The 21,059-nt window shown below is 42.0% G+C and overlaps 1 protein-coding gene across 7 annotated transcripts in view; it reads left to right on the forward strand.

Moving 5' to 3' along the window:
- Positions 1-21,059, forward strand: part of CDK14 (cyclin dependent kinase 14) — a 549,017-nt gene that overhangs the window by 293,653 nt on the left and 234,305 nt on the right. For all 7 annotated transcript variants that reach the window (XM_030550522.1, XM_030550528.1, XM_030550523.1 and 4 more), the window contains one exon: positions 2,270-2,332. In XM_030550522.1, the coding sequence (XP_030406382.1) occupies positions 2,270-2,332 (63 nt within the window). The remainder of the gene's footprint in view (positions 1-2,269; positions 2,333-21,059) is intronic.

Genomic DNA, 21,059 nt, shown 5'->3' on the forward strand with positions numbered 1-21,059 from the left:
TTGTTAAGAGTGATTGGCTAGTTCTTGCTATGGTCCCAGAAGATTTGGAGGGAAAGATGAGGGGTCAATACTGAAGTGGATTTTAGAGCTGGAAAAAATGAAAGTAAAAGGATCAAATTTAAAGTATAAAGCTCTGTGCAAAATACAATTTAACTAACTCACACTAACACTGATGCGTTGGGTTGCCAACCCTGCAGGATTGTCATGGAATCTCCAGGAATTAAACATTAATTTTTAATTAAAGACTAAGTCGTGATGAAACCTCCAGGAATATGTCCAACCAAAATTGGCATCCCTACTGATGGGGAAAGTAAATGCATGAGCTAACCTTTTATTTTCTCTGTTAGACTAATTCAGTGATATGTTAACTATAAATTGAACCAATAAACATTACTCTTTGTAGCCTGTGTTTGGGAGGAAATTGCTTGTATCTTCATGCCCATTTGAATAGGTTCCCCTTCCTTTTCCCTGTGATATACGCACACAACATTATAGTACCTAGAAATTTCCACTACATGCAGAATATTTGCTGTCTTTAGGCAGCAGCATAGTTTCTTAAAGAAACATGTTAATGCCCATCATCTGAATTTATGCACCTTTTAGCATGCATTAAAGAAACAATGTTTTAAATGATATATTTAAATTTTTACTAATTTCAAAATACTTTCAGCAAATTTGATTTAGTCCCACAACTGGAGAAGGGTTGTGAGAATAAAGGATAGCTTAGATGTGGAAGCAAGAAGGCAACAAAGTGTGGAATGGCTGTTACTGATATTTGAATCCTATCTGGAGGAAATGTTAGTGCAGGGGTCAGCAACCTCTGGCACCCATCTTGTCAGGGTAAGCACCCGGGGGGTGGGGGGGCTGGGCCAGTTTGTTTACCTGCCGCGTCGGCAGGTTTGGTGGACTGCGGCTCCCACTGGCCATGGTTCACTGTCCCAGGCCAATGGGGGCAGCAGGAAGCAGCAGCCAGCACATCCCTCGCCCGCACTGCTTCCTGCAGCCCTCATTGGCCTGGGACGGCGAACTGGAGACAGTGGGAGCTGTAGTCCACTGAACCTGCCGACGCAGCAGGTAAACAAACTACCCCGGCCCCCCCATGGTGCTTACCCTGGCAAGCCACGTTCCAGAGGTTGCCGACCTCTGTGTTAGTGAGTACATATATAGTAGGCTTCTGAATGAACATATAAGAGAGGTTCCTAATGTAGTATGGGTAGTAAAATAAGACCCAAGAAACTATCCTGGCTCGGGGAAGAAAACTTATATCCAAGACTCTCACCTGGATCACCGTTTACACACAACTGGCCTGTTCCTGCATGCAGTGCATATATTGACAACTATCTTGTGCAGGAATGCTCGGTGATTTTTTTTCTCCAGATGTAGTCCAAGTTCCCGAACGGAAGGATCAGCTCCAGTGTGTGGGCGGTTATGCCAATTGATACTTTTTCTTTCAGTCCTGACTGTGATTTCAGAAGTTACATTGTAGGTACGGAGCAGAGAATCAAAATACCACCTTACTTGACAAAGGTTGTGTACTGGCCAGAGCCAAAAGAAATGTGAAGGGAAAAAATGGGGGGCAACTTCAACAAGAGAGTGTTTTCAAATGTTTCCTAAGAAAGTGAGAAACTGATTTTAATCCTGTTGTAAGTGCAAACCTCAGCACATCTTCACTATGAATCTGCTTCTGATGTCTCTAATCGTCTGTGCATATGTACACGTGTGTGTTGCCGTGTTTCATCGTATTTTTTTTGTACCAAACAATATTCAGCAATCTGTTCTACAGCTATTTTAATTTTTATAGATAATCCTGGGCCAGAATCCTGCTTGACCTACTCACATGAAACGTTGATTCCAAATGTGTTTTATATAAATAGTGTGAGCAGGATTTATGATGTTTTTCGTATATGATTTCCCACCCCCGTGATGTTACCTATAGACATTGATGGTAATATGGAGTCTTATAAGTTAAGAGGTGACCTATTATGTATGCTAGATTAAGCTGTAAATTAATACATTAACCATGTACAGGAGAGAGGAAAAGGAAACTAGATACAATTTAGTTCTTATAAATAGTCTTATGAGTCAAGTTATAGAGGTGCTTAATAAGAATGGAGCCTGGAGTAAAGACAACATGGTATAACTGAGAAAATGTGTCCTACTTCCATTTGCTCTGTCCAGAGAAAACAATGACTTTGGAGTGGAAGTATATTAATCTACTGTAGTCATGGGGATATTAATACAGTTTTTCCCCTTTTGACTTCTTTTCCAGCACACTGATTTATGTCAGTACATGGACAAACATCCTGGAGGACTTCATCCAGACAATGTGAAGGTAAGAATTAAAAGGACACTTTCAAGCAGAATATAGTAACAGTAAACTTGTGTTGAAGTTAGGGTGAAATATTTCATTGAAGCTTTTCTCCTTGGTAGATAAAGGAAAATTAGTGGCCAAGTTATTTTACTGATGTTGCATTTTTTTTAAATGGAAACACAATTGTAATTTAAACACTCCCACAACAGAACAATGGGAACAGTGTAAATAGATGGTAAGCCAAAATTAATGTATAAATATTGTTTTAATGTGGTAATACACTTTGCTTGCTTGCTTGCTTTGAAGATAAGAAATAGTTCCCTCCCCCAACCAAAAAAAAAAAACGACCCCTTGACTGAAATATTTTAAACTGTCAGGGACAAAGCCTCAGCTATTGTAAATCAATATAGATTCATTGACTAATCAATGCTATATTGATTTATAGCAGCTGAATATTTTGTCCATAATGCATTTTAAAAATAAATGCAGTATAAAAACTTTCAACTGTCATTTTTATCAAGTAGTTTTAAGACATAACTTGATTTTATTTTTGTTTATAAAAAGTCAGATATTAAGTACTACACAGTATGCATCAAAAGATGGATATTTGTATTATTTGGACTTAATGAAAGGGTGTTGCTGGGGAAATGATCTTCTGACATTTCAATTCAGTCACCTAGGAAGTCAGCCAAATTATTTTAACGTAAAACAGAAACCTATCAGACATGCAAAGTATGTCTTACTTGTACAGACCACCCAGATAATATTTGTTGAACTTGTTTTGTGCTTTGACACTGTTCCCATTGTTCTGCTGCTGTGGAAATTTTTAAATCCCCACTTACTATGCTGAGAATTTTACTCCAGTATTTGGCTTTTTAAAAGGGAGGGAAGGGAAGAGAGGGAAATAGAAGAGCTCATGAAAAAAGTAAAGATTTTCCCATGGAAAATTCAAAAGGTGTTTTTAAAAGAATAAAATAAAAGCTTTTTTTAAAAAAGAAAGAATCTGATTATTTAAATGTGATCACCATTGTACCTCATACAGTAGTATAATGGTCATTTGATTAATTGTCCCTTGTTTCCACTAAAATTACCATCTACAGTACATAATTGTAGATCAATGTATGTGTGTATCATAATAGCTTTTTAAAGGATGAAATCTTCCTTTATTGTGCTTTTGGTATTTTTATATGACAAATATAAAGTGATTGTCATTGAAACTATGCTTTGTGCATGCTAAAACAGTAAGCATGTTTTAAGCATTGTTGTGATACATGGTTGTGGTCCAAATAAGTTGCCTGTGTGTACAGAGAAAAGTATGTAGCAACCATGTTAAGGATTTATGTTCAATTTAGACAACCTACTAGCCAAGTCCAGGATCCATTTTTTGTTGGTGCTGCTGGCTCTGTCACACTTGCTGCATAAGTGTGGGGTGGGGGAGGAGGGCATACTTCACATCCCAAAAACCATTCAGAGTTTTAGGGGTGTAGTGGTCCTGCCTGGTGGCCTTAAGTACTGGGGTGTGGGGATCAAACTTTTCCTGTCACCCCACCCCTTTAACAGTAACGGAATCTGTCCACCTTCCCCCGCCCCATTACTGCATAGCTGAGACTTCCTGAGCAGTGGAGCTTGGGTTGAAGGCAGAGCTGGGGACGGAAGTGGGGATGAGGGGAGGAGCTGGGGCTAGAGGTGGAGCTGGTCTAGGGACGGACAGGGAGCGAGGGTGGAGCTGGACCTGGAGCCGAAGCAGGAATGGGAGATGAATGGGGTTGGAGGTGGAGCTGGCCTGGGAGTGGAAGCCCCAGCCCTACCATATGCCCCCCCAAATGTTCCTCTGTGCCCCCCTAAAGGGGCATGCCTTACACTTTGAGAACCACTGCTCTTAGTAAAGGTGAGAGGGTTTGTGTGTAGCAGAGGGCTGCTACCATCCATAGTTTTAGGTACTTTGGGTAAGTATCCAGATTTTGAAATGTTTTTAAGGTTCTCACATCACCAGGTCTATATGTAATTTTTGTTAAAGTGGTTAATATTGCTTTGAAAAATGCTTTTGTATTTACTTTCCCTGCGTGGAAGCTGGCCTACATTATGCTCTCCAATGAGGTTGGCAGACAAAGGGGTGTATGATTAGTATGGATGCCCATACCACTTTTGGAGGTGGATCCAAAGGTCATACATTCTTGGCCTTTTCTGTTACCACCTGCCATTGTGTATGTCTATGTCTGTATCTCTCTCCTTTCTGTTTTCTTTCCAAAATTGACAGTGATGGTTGTCGTAGTTCTTTGGCAAATTTCAAATGTGTAGCATTTTGAAATCTTGACATTTTGAGCTAGAAGTGGATTTCACAAACTACTCTGTGAGAATATTTTGGACCCTTGAAATTTCAGGCAATTTTGATGACTCATAAAACATGAAACACATTGGTAGTAAATGTTGAGTGAAATTTGGCATTCCCCTCCCCTCCCCAGTGCTGCAATCTCTTAGAGAAACATTCTTCAGCTAGAAAATAAGCCAGAGCATTTCCTCCTAGAACTATAGTTAGCATTTCATGCGTCTCTTACAAGTAGCGGGGCTGCAGTAACTTCATTCCCTGCAGATTCTGTCTCCCAGCTACTCTCTCAATACTAATTCTGTGAGCGTGTTCTTGAGATATCTCAAAGTCTTTATTAAACAATGAATTAAATACTCCTGCTAATTTCGCAAAGTGTTAAAGATTTTGTAACTTTCAGCTGGACAACCATCTAACATAAGCCGAAAAGACTTCCAAAGTCCTTTGAAGTCACAAGAGAGACTCGTGTGTGGGGAGAACATGAGAATTCACAAAGCCCCATCTGTCTCTCCTCATACTACTATACAGGGAACCACCTTAGAACTGAGCTCATCACTGGCCACGGTGTGCTTGGCGTTTCTGTGCTTTGCATGTCTGCTCCAATTCCCATACTCCAGTTGTATTGCAAGTAGACCCTATACAATAGTTGAGGCAGCATCAGGATTAGCCCATTCATATAGCTCCTAGTTGAGCTTCCAGCTTGCAGACATGTTTCAAGGCTGCTCAGCTGTTTCTCCAGTTTTGCTGCATACTTTGGCTGGGCTGGGAGAGAAAGCAGCACATCCCTTTAATCCTTGCTGCTAGTGCTTCTCTTGCAGTAGAATTTCAGAGGAAAACTGCTGATTACCCTGTGTCAGTGATGGTCTTGCCTTGTGGTTGGAGGAGGGGTTGGTAGCCTGGAATAGGTCTCCAGGAGCCAGATGCTGGAGCCAAGGGTCAGAGCTGAGGTCACAAATCAGAGCCGCGGGTCATAACTGAATTACCTGGAGTGAGGCAAGGCAGGGGCATGCCTGGGAACAAGTAGGCACAGGGGTTATTTCAGCCGTGGGCAAATGCTTTGAATAGCCAGCATCCCGCTGCTGGTCTTAAGAGCAGGTCTGTGTTGATCCCCTCAGCCAGTTGCGCAATTTGGCCTATCAGGAGAACTCAGTTGGGGCCCAGCTGTGCTCCTAAGATTGCCTGCAGGTAAGTTAGCAGGTAAGTAGTCTAACTGCAAACCCTAACTCCTGACACCCTGCCAGCCTAGTCACAGCATTCAGCAATGCTGAAGAAGCAGCTGGACAGCTTTGAAATGTGTCTTTGAGTAAGGAGTTAAACTAGGAGCTGCATTTAGACTCTTCAGTTCAAGGTTTTGATGAAGTGTGTTAAGGGAAAGGAGAGCAGGAGGAAGAAGAAAAGCAGAGGGGGAGGAGGGGCAGTTTAAAACTGGCCACCTTTCTCTCCTAGCTGACCACTTGATTCCAGCAGGCCCTCACGGGACACTTTTTAAATTCTCTTTTCCATTTAAAAAAACCCATAAAACTAATTTTTGTGTATTTAATATTCCAATTTAGTTTTCCCAGCAAGAGGGAGATGAAAATGGCCCAAGGGACACAAACAGTAGAAAAACTAGGCTCATGGAAAGTGAGAGAGGAGGTTGTGCAAGCAAAAAAGACACCCGAAAGAAAGAAAAGGTTAACGAACGATTTTACAAGAAATCTAGTCAGAATTGCCTAAGTGGGTGTTTATATTCCTTCCTTCCACTGTCAAGTACTTTCCATGGTGGAAGGAAATATTGCATAAATCCTTCCCCAGATCCGTTTTTTAAATATAATTTCAAATTAAGGAATGATACTCTAGTAACAGTAAGCCATGCTAGACTATCTGGGCTACACTCTGATACTAAACGATAGATGCTTTCTCAAGGTGGTTGAAGGCATTCATCTTTCAGCTTTGTTCTTGAAGAGAGTACCCATAGCCTACATTCCAGTGTAATTAGGAATACGCCACTATAAATATGTAAATATATATATATTTTTTCTGCAGAATACTATACAATATATTTCCTGTGAAACAACATTTATACTAAAAGCAGTGACTTCTGGTACCAGTCACTGCACAGAGTATGTGGAAACAAAGGCATCCGTAATTAAGGTCTCGGTGTCCATGGGACATCCCAACCTAATTATAAATCATCGTTATTCCTTATTTGCCAGCTGAAGACAATGCAGTTGCCTAGGGTTTTATCTTCGGAACAAAATTACAAGTGGAATAAAATTAACACGTGCTACTAGTGTCGTCTTGGATATTGCCTTTGACGTATTGCCTTTCTTCATAGTTCTATTAATACTATTTATTGTAATTCAAACACATTTAAAATAGTGGTAATGTTTTGCTTACTCTTGTACGCAAGCATAAAGAGGAAGATCTCAAAATAATCTACATTGTAAAACCTTGGGACATCATATTTAAACAAAGACAAAAAGGATTGCTTCCCAAACTATTAGATTGAGAGGTGTGTGTGTGTGTGTGTGTGTGTAAATATTTCAAAATCAATCTCTCTCTCTCTCTCTCTCTCTGTCTTTTTCTTCTGGACCCAAATCTCAAAACTGACACATGCATTTTAGACCCTTTGAGATGCAGGGTTGCTTGAATGTTGGATTTTAGTTTGGGACTGGTACATTATTTTATATTGTAGCTGACTCACCCCATTTCCCTGATTAGTGTAAAGGTGAGTGTCAATGAACCAAATGTTTAGATGCCTTGTTGTGACCTGAGGAGCAAGGAGCCAAATATTGAATCCCAGATACTCCAAACACTAGGCCGTATAGTCTCTTCACTTGGTGGGTTCTCAGTAAATGCTCATGTTCACATTTGGTAACAAATAAGCTTCTACCAAAGCTGTCAATAAAGAAAATATAAGTATATGAGGTACAAACTCTTAACTAGATGTCTGGATGGTGGGAGGATAGGTAATTATTAACTGAGATTCAGGGAGCAGTTTAATAGGAATGGGCAAGCTCAGGGTTTCTTCAGCCTGGTACCAAAGATGCTCTTTCAAGTCCACTGGAGAGAGAGAAGTTTTAAGCTGTTGGCCTCACATATCTGGGCTTGGCTTTGCTTTTGATATGGATGTTGTGGATATGATGTGGATGTTGCCTGGTAATTAAAAATGGTTATGTTTATTTTTCCCTGTGAAAAATATTGACAAAAAATATTTTTTTTTGCTTTCATCAAATGTTTTTCCTCTAAAAAATGTGGGTTATTGTCAAAAACAAAAAATAGTTTGATTTTTTTAATGAAAATTTCAGTTCAATCAAAAAGGAATTTTCTATTGCAAAACATGTATCAACCCTCTACTGATATTCCAGGTGGTGTCCATCCATGTCATCTCCCTCCTATCTCAGTCGAAATGTGATCAACATTTCACTTTCTGCATTCTTCTGTGTGGTGAAAGTCAAGTTGTACTCATTCACCTGTTTGCTGAAGCTTTTTCCACAGCCCCACTCTTTCCCTTGCCAGTGGTCCTCTGCTCTTCACTGTGCTGGAGACGCGTTCCCCCTGCTGATGAAATCTCTAAAGCAGAAGTTCTATCTCCTCTGTGAGTGATCCGCCACCCGCAGTTTTTGCTTTTAAGAACCTCTCACATTAGTGGCTTCTTGCAGTATGTTGAGAATTGTGCCTGCTCTAGGTCTGGCTTGGAGCAATTCTGACTTTCTATCCATTGTCAGACTTTCTCCTTGTTTTCTCTCAGCTGCAGCTGATCCAGCTTACTGGGACTTCTGCTCAGATCTCTTTTCCCCAGCTGTTGCTGCCTATGGAAGTTGTTTGTACTTCTTAGTCCTCAGTTGTAACTATATATCATTGCTTCCAGCAGCGTAAACTCAGAGGGCCACAGCAGCCACTTCCCATATCACTTTTGCTAGCTGCCTCCCTGCTTATCTACTCTCCTTCCCTTTTGCTTTCTGACCATCTCCTGGTCATTCCGTCTAGTTTTTTGGACATTCTTTTGTCCTCCGGTCTCCTGAGTGCTAGCAGCAGTCACCTGTAAAATTGTTCCAATTCTGCAAACTCATAACCTAGGAGGGTTGCCACCTGGCTGGGTTTTACCTGGAGAGCCCAGTTTTTGGCTTCTGTGTCCAGGTGCCATTTAGCGTTGCCAGGTGTCTGATTTTTGATCAGAAAGGCCAGTTGAAAAGGGGACATGGCAATTCTAATGGCACCCAAACCAAAAATCTGGTTACCATGAGGTGCGGGGAGTCGCCAGGTCGTTAACTCGTGCCAGCCCCTGCTCAGCCAGGACTGCCTCCTACCTGCAGGCAGGGTCCTTGAGACGATCCATTGAGTGATGGGAGAAGAGGGTCACATTAAATCAACCTGCTTCTCCCTTTCCCATCCAAAAAATATCCAGCATGACAAAACAGGCAGGCTGATAGGACCTCGTTTGATTGAAAAGGGATGGAAGGAGCAGCTCGTTCTCTCCACCATCTAATACCACTGCTCTGACTTCCTCCTCCTCCTGTGAAGCTTTTCTCTCCACAGCATTTTGGACAAATGTAGAGCATCAGTGCCAAATGCAGAGCTTTAGGAGCAGGGAGAATCAGTCTTCCCCCAGCAATCCATTAAGAGTGCATCCAGTTTCTGAAACTAGCCTGGTTTACATTCCTGTCTGTCTGTCTCTGTCATCACCATGTTATATGAGCACCACAAATTTATTTTGTTTTCACAACATCCTTGAGGGACTGAGCACAGGGAGAGGGCAACTGAGTCTGTGGCAAAGCAGATAATTGAATTAAGATCTCCTGTTTCCCAGAACAGCAACCTAAACTCTGCAAAAGGTTTTTTCCCCACTTTGAACTTCAGAGTACCAGAAGTGGGGACCTGCATGAACAGTTCTAAGCTTAATTACTAGCTTAGGTTTGGTATGCTGCCACCAGCCAGAATTTAGTGTCTGACACACTTTCTGTTCCCCCAAAACCTTCCCTGGGGAACCCAGACCCAAACCCCTTAGGTCTTAAAACAAGGAGAAATTGACCATCCCCCTCCTTTTCCCCCCAGGCTTTCCCCTCCCTGGGTTGCCTTGAGAGGCTTCACACCGATCCAAACTCCTTGGATCTTAAAACAAGGAAAAATCAATCAGGTTCTTAAAAAGAAAGCTTTTAATTAAAGAAAGAAAAAGGAAAAATTATCTCTGTAAAATCAGGATGGACAATGCTTTACAGGGTACTCAGTTTCGTATAGAATGGAGGGAACCCCCCCCACCGCCTTAGATTCAAAGTTGCAACAAACAGAGGTAAAAATCCTTCCAGCAAAAGAACCATTTACAAGTTGAGAAAACAAACATAAAACTAATCCGCCTTGCCTGGCTGTTACTTACAATTTTGAAACATGAAAGACTGATTGAGAAAGATTGGGAGAGCCTAGAATGATGTCCCATCCCTCTCAGTCCCGAGAGCGAACAACGAACAAAACAAAGAGCACAAACAAAGACTTCCCTCCACCAAGATTTGAAAGTATCTTGTCCCCCTATTGGTCCTCTGGTCAGGTGTCAGCCAGGTTTACTCAGCTTCTTAACCCTTTACAGGTAAAAGAGACATTAACCCTTAATCATCTGTGTATGACACGCCCCCCAAATCTCAGGCAGTGTGGAACCACACTGGTGGTGATTTCTTCCTAGAACTTTAGAATAAACAAATTAATAAAACACATGCACCTTTACATATACTACTACTTATGTAAACTACAAGACTTTTCACATTTTAAGGACAATTTTTAACCAGTTGATTCTGGGAAATTCTCATGAGAGAGTGCATCAGCTACTTTGTTAGAAGCTCCTGAAATGTGTTGAATTTCAAAATCAAAATCTTGGAAAGCTAAACTCCGTCGCAGCAATTTTTTGTTGCTTCCCTTGGCAGTATGAAGCCACTTTAGCACAGCATGGTCGGTTTGTAGCTGGAAACGCCGTCCCCAAACGTATGGGCATAGCTTTTCCAGGGCATACACAATGGCGTAGCTTTCTTTTTCACTGATTGACCAGTGGCTTTCCCTCTCAGACAGTTTCTTGCTGAGAAAAACAACAGGATGGAAGTTTTGATCCGGTCCTTCCTGCGTTAAAACTGCTCCTACACCACTCTCAGATGGATCTGTGGTTATTTGGAATGGTTTGTGAAAGTCTGGGGCCCTTAGCACAGGGTCAGACACGAGTGTTGCCTTAAGCTGGGTAAAGGCCTTCTGACACTCATTAGTCCACTTAACTGCATTCGGCTGGGTCTTTTTGGTCAGGTCTGTTAGTGGGGCAGTGATTTGGCTGTAGTGTGGTACAAATCGCCTGTAATACCCAGCCAAGCCTAAGAAGGATTGGACATGTTTCTTTGACTTTGGGACAGGCCACTTTTGGATAGCATCCACCTTGGCCTGTAGGGGGTTTATTATTCCTTGACCCACCTGGTGTCCAAGGTAAGTCACTCTGTTTTGGCCTATTTGACACTTTTTAGCCTCAACAGTTAGTCCTACCTGTCTGATGCGCTCAAAGACTTTTTCCAGGTGTTCTAGGTGTTCGGGCCAGGAATCAGAAAAAATGGCCACATCATGGAGGTAGGCAACTGCATATTCTCCCAATCCTGCTAGGAGACCATCTACAAGTCTTTGGAAGGTGGCGGGTGCATTTTGCAGCCCGAAAGGAAGCACATTAAATTCATACACCCCTGCATGGGTGATGAAGGCTGACCTTTCTTTGGTGGGTTCATCTAGCAGTACTTGCCAGTACCCCTTGGTTAAGTCTATTGTAGAGATGAACTGGGCACGTCCCAATTTCTCCAATAGTTCATCGGTGCGTGGCATTGGATAATTGTTGGGACGAGTTACAGCATTTAGCTTACGGTAGTCCACGCAAAAGCGTATTTCCCCATCTGGTTTGGGTACCAGAACCACTGGAGATGCCCATGCACTGGTAGAGGGGCGGATTATACCCATCTGTAGCATGTTTTGGATCTCCCGTTCTATAGCAGCTTGGGCATGAGGAGACACCCGGTAGGGTGGGGTTCTAAATGGGTGAGAATTACCTGTGTCAATGGAGTGGTATGCCTATTCAGTCCATCCTGGGGTGTCTGAGAACAATGGGGCGAAGCTAGTGCACAGCTTCTTGATCTGTTGCCGCTGCAGAAGTTCCAAGGTTGTGGAGAGGGTCACCTCTTCCACGCCACCATCACTTTTTCCTTCGTAGTAGACACCTACAGGCCACTCAGCGTCATCTTCTCCCTGGGCTGTAAACTGACAAACCTTTAAGTCTCTGGAATAAAAGGGCTTGAGAGAATTAACATAGTACACTTCAGGCTTTAGGTGGAGGAGGGGAATGCTACGAGATAGTTAACAGCTCCCAGGCACTCTTGAACCGTGAATAGCTCTTCCCATGACGCTTCCATCTTATGGGCCTGTTGCACCTTCAAGACCATAACCTGGTCTCCTACTTTGAAGGAACGCTCTCTGGTATGTTTATCATACCAGGCCTTTTGCTCTTCCTGAGCATCCTTTAGGTTTTCTTTAGCAAGGGCTAAAGAGTGTCGGAGGGTGCTTTGTAGGTTGCTTACAAAATCTAGAATGTTAGTTCCTGGAGAAGGCGTAAACCCCTCCCGTTGCTGCTTCACCAACTGTAAAGGCCCCTTAACCTCATGGCCATACACAAGTTCGAATGGTGAAAACCCTAAACTGGGATGTGGTACAGCCCTGTAGGCAAAAAGCAACTGGTGCAACACTAGGTCCCAGTCATTGGAGTGTTCATTTACGAATTTATGTATCATGGCCCCCAAAGTTCCATTAAACCTCTCCGCCAGGCCATTGGTTTGATAGTGTTAAGGGGTGGCAACCAAGTGATTCACCCCATGAGCTTCTCACAGATTTTTCATGGTCCCTACCAGGAAATTAGTTCCCGCATCTGTAAGGATGTCGGAGGGCCAACCTACCTTGGCAAAAATGTCTGCTAAGGCCTGGCACACAGTTTTAGCCCTGGTGTTGCTTAGAGCTACTGCTTCTGGCCATCGGGTAGCAAAGTCCACGAAAGTCAGTATGTACTGCTTTCCTCTGGGTGTCTTTTTTGGGAAAGGACCCAAAATATCCACAGCTACTCGCTGAAATGGGATTTCAATTATGAGGAGTGGCTGAAGAGGGGCTTTGACCTGGTCTTGGGGCTTTCCCACTCTTTGGCACACCTCACAAGACCGGACATAATTAACAACGTCCTTGCCCATCCCCTCCCAGTGGAAGGACTTCCCCAACCTGTCTTTGGTTCTGTTTACCCCAGAATGGCCACTGGGATGATCATGGGCTAAGCTTAAGAGTTTTACCCCGTACTTAGTTGGAACTACCAACTGTTTTTGCGGATGCCAGTCTTCCTGATGTCCACCAGAAAGAGTCTCCTTGTATAAAAGTCGTTGTTCTAAAACAAACTGTGATCGGTTAGAAGAGCTGAGAGGCGGTGGGGTGCTCGGTGCCGCCACCTAAGCTTTCTGAAGGCTGTCATCTGCTTCCTGCTCAGTCTGGAACTGTTCCCTTGAGGCTGGAGACACCAGTTCCTCCTTAGACTGTGGACTTGGGCTTGATCCCGGTTCCTCTGGAAGCGATGTAGGTGATGGGATTGTTTTCGTTGATGGTGGACCGCTTTCTGCTGGTGCACTATGCGATATTTCAGGCTCTGGCTGAGCCTCTTGGGTAGGGTTGTCTGCTGCTTCTACCAGTTCAGGCCCGCTGGTGCCCTCTGGCATTGGGGTTGGAGATGGGTTTGCAAGCGCTGGCGTCAGTGCTGGCATCGGGTTCTGGTGCTGGTTGCTTTTCCAGTTCCGGTTCTGGGACTGGATGCACTGGGGCTGTTGCAGTCGTTGGCAGGGGATCCGGGTCCACCACCTCTATCTGGGTCTCTGGTAACACAGATGGGGCCCTTGTGGGCGGCTCAGGAACAGGGATGGGTCTGGAAGCTTGCTTGGCTTGACTGCAGGTAACCATCCCCACCCTCTTGGCCCACTTCACCTGGTTGGCCAAGTCTTATCCCAGTAGCATGAGGATGGGATAATTGTCATAAACTGCAAGAGTCCACATTCCTGACCAGCCCTTGTACTGGATAGGCAGTTGAGCTGTAGGCAAGTTTACAGATTTTGACATGAATGGATAAATTGTCACTTGGGCCTCTGGGTTGATGAATTTGGGGTCCACTAAGGATTGGTGGATAGCTGACACTTGTGCCCCCATGTCTGTCCACGCGATAACCTTCTTTCCACCCACTCTCAAGGTTTCCCTTCGCTCTGAGGGTATTTGAGAGGCATCTGGGCTTGGGGTTCTTTAGTGTGATGGTGGTGTAATGAACTGTACTTGGTTGGGGTTCTTGGGGCAGTTGGCCTTTATATGTCCCAGTTCATTACATTTAAAACATTGCCCAGCTGACTGGTCACTGGGCCGAGGTGGGTTGCTGGAGACTGGTGAGGTGGGACAATAACTTGTCTGGGGCTTTCCTTGGGTTGTAGGTGGGGCTTTGGTTGCCCTTGGTGGTAGGGTTTATTTTCAGTTTGCCTCCTCTGATATTCGCTCCCCTTGCTAGTAGCTTTTTTCTTTTCTGCCACTTCCACCCATCTGGCTCCAATCTCCCCCGCCTCGGTTATAGTTTTGGGTTTCGCATCTAGGATGTACCTTTCTATTTCCTCAGGAACACTCTCTAAGAACTGCTACATTTGCATTAGGAGGGACAGCTCTTCCAGAGAGTTAACATTTGCTCCTGATATCCAGGCATTCCAGTTCTTTCCAAGGTTGTAGGCGTGTCGGGTAAATGACACATCTGGTTTCCACCTTAGGGCTCTGAACCGCCAACGGGCATGCTCAGGTGTTAGCCTCATTCTGATTCTGGGCTTGGTTTGAAAAAGTTCATAATCATTCATGTGTTCCTTAGGCATTTCAGCTGCCACCTCTGCTAAGGGTCCACTGAGCTGTGGCCTCAGCTCTATCATGTACTGGTCTGCAGAGATGCTGTACCCATGGCAGGTCCTTTCAAAATTTTCTAAGAAGGCCTCAGTATTATCACCTGCCTTGTAGGTGGGGAATTTCCTGGGATGGGGAACAGTACCTGGAGAAGGGTTGTTAGGGTTGGCTGTTCCATCCTGCTTTGCCTTTTCTAATTCCAGGGCCTGCTGGTGGGCCTCCCTTTGGACCTCTATCTCTTTTTGTTTCATCTCCATCATTCTCCTGTGGTCAGCCTCTTTGGCTCTTTCTTCTCTTTCTTTCATCTCCATCTCTTTTTCTCTTATCTCTAGCTTTCTCCTGTGGTCAGCCTCTTTGGCTTTCTCTTCTGCATCCAGCCTAGCCATTTCCTGTTTAACTGCTTTCTGGCACTCATTTTTCTGCTTTCTTGTGCTGGCCGCACCCCCCTGCAGCTTACTGATTGGGATGCGTCAACTCAGGGCTGCTTGGTTAACAGAGATTTTCTAACTAGCTATACCTGAGAGGTAGAAAGAAAGAAAACAATTCAACTTGTAAATGCCTTTTGCTGACTGTCTGCTGGCTCACAGCGTGAAGCCTCCTCTTAACAAAGACCCTTGTTAAAAACTTAACACCTCTGCCCTCAGGCTGCTTTCCAAGCAGCTAGAAAGGAGAGAAGAAAAATCCTACTGGCTTTTGGTCGCTAGAAATCCCAAACTGCTGCTCACCATGTCAAGGTTTTTTCCCCACTTTGAACGTTAGAGTTCAAGAAGTGGGGACCTGCATGAACACTTCTAAGCTTAATTACTAGCTTAGGTTTGGTATGCTGCCACCAGCCAGAATTTAGTGTCTGACACACTTTCTGTTCCCCCAAAACCGTCCCTGGGGAACCCAGACCCAAACCCCTTAGGTCTTAAAACAAGGAGAAATTGACCATCCCCCTCCTTTTCCCCCCAGGCTTTCCCCTCCCTGGGTTGCCTTGAGAGGCTTCACACCGATCCAAACTCCTTGGATCTTAAAACAAGGAAAAATCAATCAGGTTCTTAAAAAGAAAGCTTTTAATTAAAGAAAGAAAAAGGAAAAATTATCTCTGTAAAATCAGGATGGACAATGCTTTACAGGGTACTCAGTTTCGTATAGAATGGAGGGAACCCCCCCCCCGCCTTAGATTCAAAGTTGCAGCAAACTGAGGTAAAAATCCTTCCAGCAAAAGAACCATTTACAAGCTGAGAAAACAAACGTAAGACTAATCCGCCTTGCCTGGCTATTACTTACAATTTTGAAACATGAAAGACTGATTGAGAAAGATTGGGAGAGCCTAGATTGATGTTCCGTCCCTTTCAGTTTTGAGAGCGAACAACGAACAAAACAAAAAACACAAACAAAGACTTCCTTCCACGAAGATTTGAAAGTATCTTGTCCCCCTATTGGTCCTCTGGTCAGGTGTCAGCCAGGTTTACTGAGTTTCTTAACCCTTTACAGGTAAAAGAGACATTAACCCTTAACCATCTGTTTATGACAAGGTTGCAGCAAGAAAACTGTGTCTGGTTTTATTTTTAAAATACAAAAGTAGGTGAACTGGAATGCGAGGGAGGGCTTTGAAGTAATAGGTATTAATGAAAGATGGAGGAATGACAAAACTCTGTGGGATACTGTAATATTTGTGTGTGTAGCTATTCAGGAAGAACAGATTAGATTATAGAGGTAGTAGGTGAGAAATATAACTGAAATATTGCATAGAATCTAATGAGATAAAAATTTGAGTGGAGAGAACCGTGCAGTGGAATCTGTATGAGTACAAATCCCAAATGATAAGATTATGAATATATTAAAAGTAGGCTTATACTACTGGCCTCCAAAAAAAGAAGTACAGAATAACGCTGAGAATGTTGAAATATATATACAATAACTGATGTGTGCTCTTACTAAAAATATCTCATCTTCATGCTGTCGCTTACTCATTACTTGCAGAATTCATTATTGCCTCCCATACTCCTCCGTCATGAACATTATCACTTAACTAATGGTTATAGTTTTTAAAGTAATATCTATTCTTGACAAATGGATAATTTCAGGAGGTAATGGCCAATCTGGAAATTAACAACCCGAATCAAAGCCTTAGGGTATTTGTCTTATAAATATTTATATTTGCAAAAGGAATAAGTGAACTGATTTCTCCTTAAGAATAATTTGGAGCACAAAACATAGGGAAGCATTTAGAACATAGGAGTAGTTAGTTAACCTCTTCTGTGTTTAACCAAATGTGGCTAATTATCTTTGAAATATGACTTCTGAAGATAATCCAGCAGCCCGGTGGCTGTTACTAAATAGAAACTGCATTGATTAATAATACTGAGTTAAAATATGTATTTATTACTAAAACATAACAGTGAGGGAGTGTCCTAAATAGTGTTTTTTTATCACGTTGTGTTATATTACTTATTTACTCTGGAAAAAATGATCAGCAGGTGAGAGAGGAAAAAGAACCATCTTTACTCTGGCTCCACCAATTCAGAATTGAGGGGTTGCCCCCTGTCAGGATGATTGACAAGGAGTAGCAATCAGAAAGTGTCTAGAATTTTGGCACTTTTTTGGAAACTTCCAGGGTACTTCATCATCTAGATGAACAGGATTTTAGATGACTAAACCATGACAAAGTGTCGGGCGATGATGTGTTTGCCTCATGCATCTAGATGAGAATATATCTTGTCTGTCTTATCCTATTGAGTCACCATAGTTTGGCTGAAAAGATGTTTTTACATTAAAATATCTACATGTCATGATTGCTCTTCTTATTTTCCCAGATCAGGTTTTGGAACAAATTAAAACTAGTATATGACTTGTGAAATATCTGTCACATTCACTGAAATTAGTGGTGCTGTTGATGTAAATATTTTAATAGATATGCCAAATAGGAAGATGTGTAGTGTAATATGGTTGAAGTTGCTGTTTTTCATTCCTCATTCAGAGAACAAGCAGATGTACAACAGATAGAGTAATGTCATGCCAAATTAAGGTAGTCTTTTACAGATAGCATAGAGAATTGATTTTTAAATGAGACTTTCTAGTGATCAGACATTAACTATGTCATCAGGATTTCACTCTACTTTCTATTAGCTTTGCCACTTAGACAGTAATGATTTAATCCCATGCATAAATGTGAAAATTAAATGCAAAACCTTTATTAATGTATTAAGAAACATGCGAGTTTTATGAGGTTTCTATAATATGTTGAGACTGGAGAAACATACGCAAAAACATTTAAATGAACATATATATTGTGATACATTTATGCTTCAGCTAAAATAAAGAAATATAGTAAGATGAAAAGAAAAACATACATCCTCAGAAATAGTGTTCTTAGAACTGATTATGTATTACAGTACGAGTCACTCTTGAACTATTTCAGCATGCAAGTGCATCAGTGAGATGAAAGGTAGAAGGGAGAGTTTTTAATCTCAGTGGTTCTGGAAAAGGAAATTAAAGACTCTTTCACCTATTGAACATCAGCTACTAAGTCGCCACGTTATATTAACTGATCAGAAAGGAGTATCATCAAGCTCAGTTAATTATGCACACTGTCCTTCATTACAAATGACTTTAGCACGTAGGTAGGAGATGTAGTGATGAGAAAAAAATCAAATATAGAACTTGGCTAGTTAACACTTTCTGAGCTGTTTTCACTACAGTTCTGCAAGTGTAAATTTCTGTATATTTTTAGAATCTGGATGAGATTTTCATTCCAGTGGGTACATTGTTGAATATTTCTGGGTGAAATTTACTTCAATGGGACTTTTTTATGTGTAAGGAATGCAAGAGCAGGCTCTAAGCCTCTAAGAATGTGGTTTTGATAAGAATATCTTTAAACCCTGCTTTTTTTAGAGAAGCCTGTCCAAGAGGTTCTGGGAAATTAAGACAGGGCCAGGTTTTACTGAAATAAAGTCTATTATGATAGAGGAGATCATGCTAACTCTGGCTAATATTTTTAGTCAGATAAAATCCTTTGTTCTTTGGGATGCAAGTCCGTGTCAAGTCAACACTTTGTTCCTGAAGTTTCTTCTTCTTCTGACTGAGATGAGAGCCTACAAAGCTTTGACCTAAAAAAGCACAATACATCTCCAGGATACTGTTAGAAATCAAATGTTACATTTTATCTCATGGTTATTATCATGGTGGGGGGAAAAAAGAATAACAAATCTATAGTGGTAAGAGAGATTGCACTTGATCAACTTTGGACATGCTAACAGAGGTCGCACAGAGATATTTGTCATTGCTTCTGCTTAATGGCAATTCATATGATCAAACAGAATTCTTTAACATTATCTTAATGTTTTATTTAAAAAAAAACCAACTAACCAAGTATGACATATGGTCATGTTTATTTTATTAGCTATATGAGACTGTTGCACATGCTGCCCCCTTCCACTCACCCGCCTAATTAACCAAAAATTAATCCGAGGTTACAGTATCCTCTGGATCATGGGAGAAATAGACTGGTTTCAAACATGAGGCATCTTGGGTTTCATTACTGGCATTTTTAGATTTGATCGGCTATTAAGACTGAATATGGATTGATTTACGTTGAATACACAAAGGAGAATTCAAATGATTATGTAATACACGACAGGTACACTTTTTGATAGGCATCACATTAGTAGCATCTATGTTATCAAGGAAGATAAAGTTTATGCTGTGTGTGTGTAAGTCAAGTCAACTCTGGTAATGCTGCATTATGATTCAAGACAAGACATTCTGCTACAGATCTGCACATTAATCCAGCCATACTCTAATTTTTGTCCATTGAGTACAAGGTCCATCTTAGCAGCTCGGCTCCATGTGAACTCCCATGCTGTGGATAAAGTGAGGCTAGGATTTGGACCTGTATGTGTGTGTGTTCTGTAATATGAAAGCTTCTATATAGCTCTCTGCACACACATTCAAGGCCAGATCATCCCCTCCTGCAGTAGAACACACAGGAGGGGGCTCTGATACAGATCCCTCCATGTCATATCATCCAGAGAAAGACCTCCCATCCCCATAGAAAGGACTGCAGGGCTAGCCTGTAAACCTGGCAAATCCTTTGTGCATCTGCATCAGCTCTGGCCTCTGGTAGTCTCCTGAGGCATTGCAAGGCCCAAGTCTGCTTGGGCTCCTCCCCCCCACCAAGAGATGATCCATGGAAAAGGTAATGGAGCCTCATGTTATGCTATCTTGTCTGGGGAATCTATTTGGGTCTGGAGAGGGATGATGTGTATTCCTGCACCTCCTGTACAGCAAACTTCTTCCACATCAACCTGTCCAGCCTCTACCCCTCCCATGAGCATGTACTCTGGACCCAATAAACTTCATCTGTGGGGTCTGGAGGCAGGGACCAGTGCTGTGGAGGCAGCTGAGATCTGCAATCTTCCCATTGTCTTCAATCTAGTTGAGATCTGATCAGAAATTTAGGTGGGAGTTAATGGTTATCCAGGTGGCACTAACTCCACATCAGGGCTTTTGCTCCCCACGGATGGGAGTCTTGTGCAGATGGGTTCAGAAGGATGTGGAAAGAGCCAGTGGCATAAAGGCATGTGGTGAAGCTTTGCTGCCAATTTTTCATGATACAACTGGTTTTCTGTTTCTAGGGCTCCATTTTGAAGTCTTTCCTCAGGCCAGGATTACAAAACTCTTCCCTTCAGGAAAGAAGGGAAAAAATGCAACATGGTTCACCTTATAAAATTTCCAGTGGCTTGTTTTCTCCCACTGTTTTTCCCCCTCCTTAACTGTAGAGGACAATTAAGATCATAGTAATTTATGCAAGAAAATTAATTAGCTTCATCCTGGAAGTTATCATGAAAACTACTTGTTTGATGGCTGAATAAAGCTAAGAGTTTTTGTTTCCAACTCTGTTCTCAGAGATCCTGTCATTCATTATTTTTAGTTCATTGTAAAATTGTATTGTTTTGTTTTCCTACTTGGACATAGCACATAAGATCATTTTGATCTATAGCCTTAAAGGCAGTTTAGCTAAAGTGTTGTTTATCAGTTCTCATATCATAGTATTCTAATAATGTGAAATGCTTGTGGTTTCTTTGCACACTTAAAATCCATCTTTGTGGTCAATACATCTTGGATGATTGAGCAAACTGGCCCTAATTCATATTTTCCTATTAAAAATTATTGGGAAACCATTTGATAATACATAACCTAAATTCTAAAACCATAATGAAAGCCAATTTTATTTCCTGCCCTAAAAATAGTTTTTATGTACCACAAATTCCATGCTCACTATAATTCACAAAGGAATTCATATGTTACTTATCACTTTTTTCTTTTCTTTCTTTACAGTATACTGCTCTTATGTTTCCTCAGCACATTGTTAAGCTGAACCTGGGCAAGAAGCTGACTGATATGGCTCTTTGTGCCCTGACTAAATAGCAAAACATACAGTATATTGTGTGCACTTGGGGGGGGAAATGGAATGTATTTAAATCTGTTTCAACTTGAGGAGTG

Source organism: Gopherus evgoodei, chromosome 2, assembly GCF_007399415.2.
Source record: "Gopherus evgoodei ecotype Sinaloan lineage chromosome 2, rGopEvg1_v1.p, whole genome shotgun sequence".
Taxonomy (NCBI): domain Eukaryota; kingdom Metazoa; phylum Chordata; order Testudines; family Testudinidae; genus Gopherus; species Gopherus evgoodei.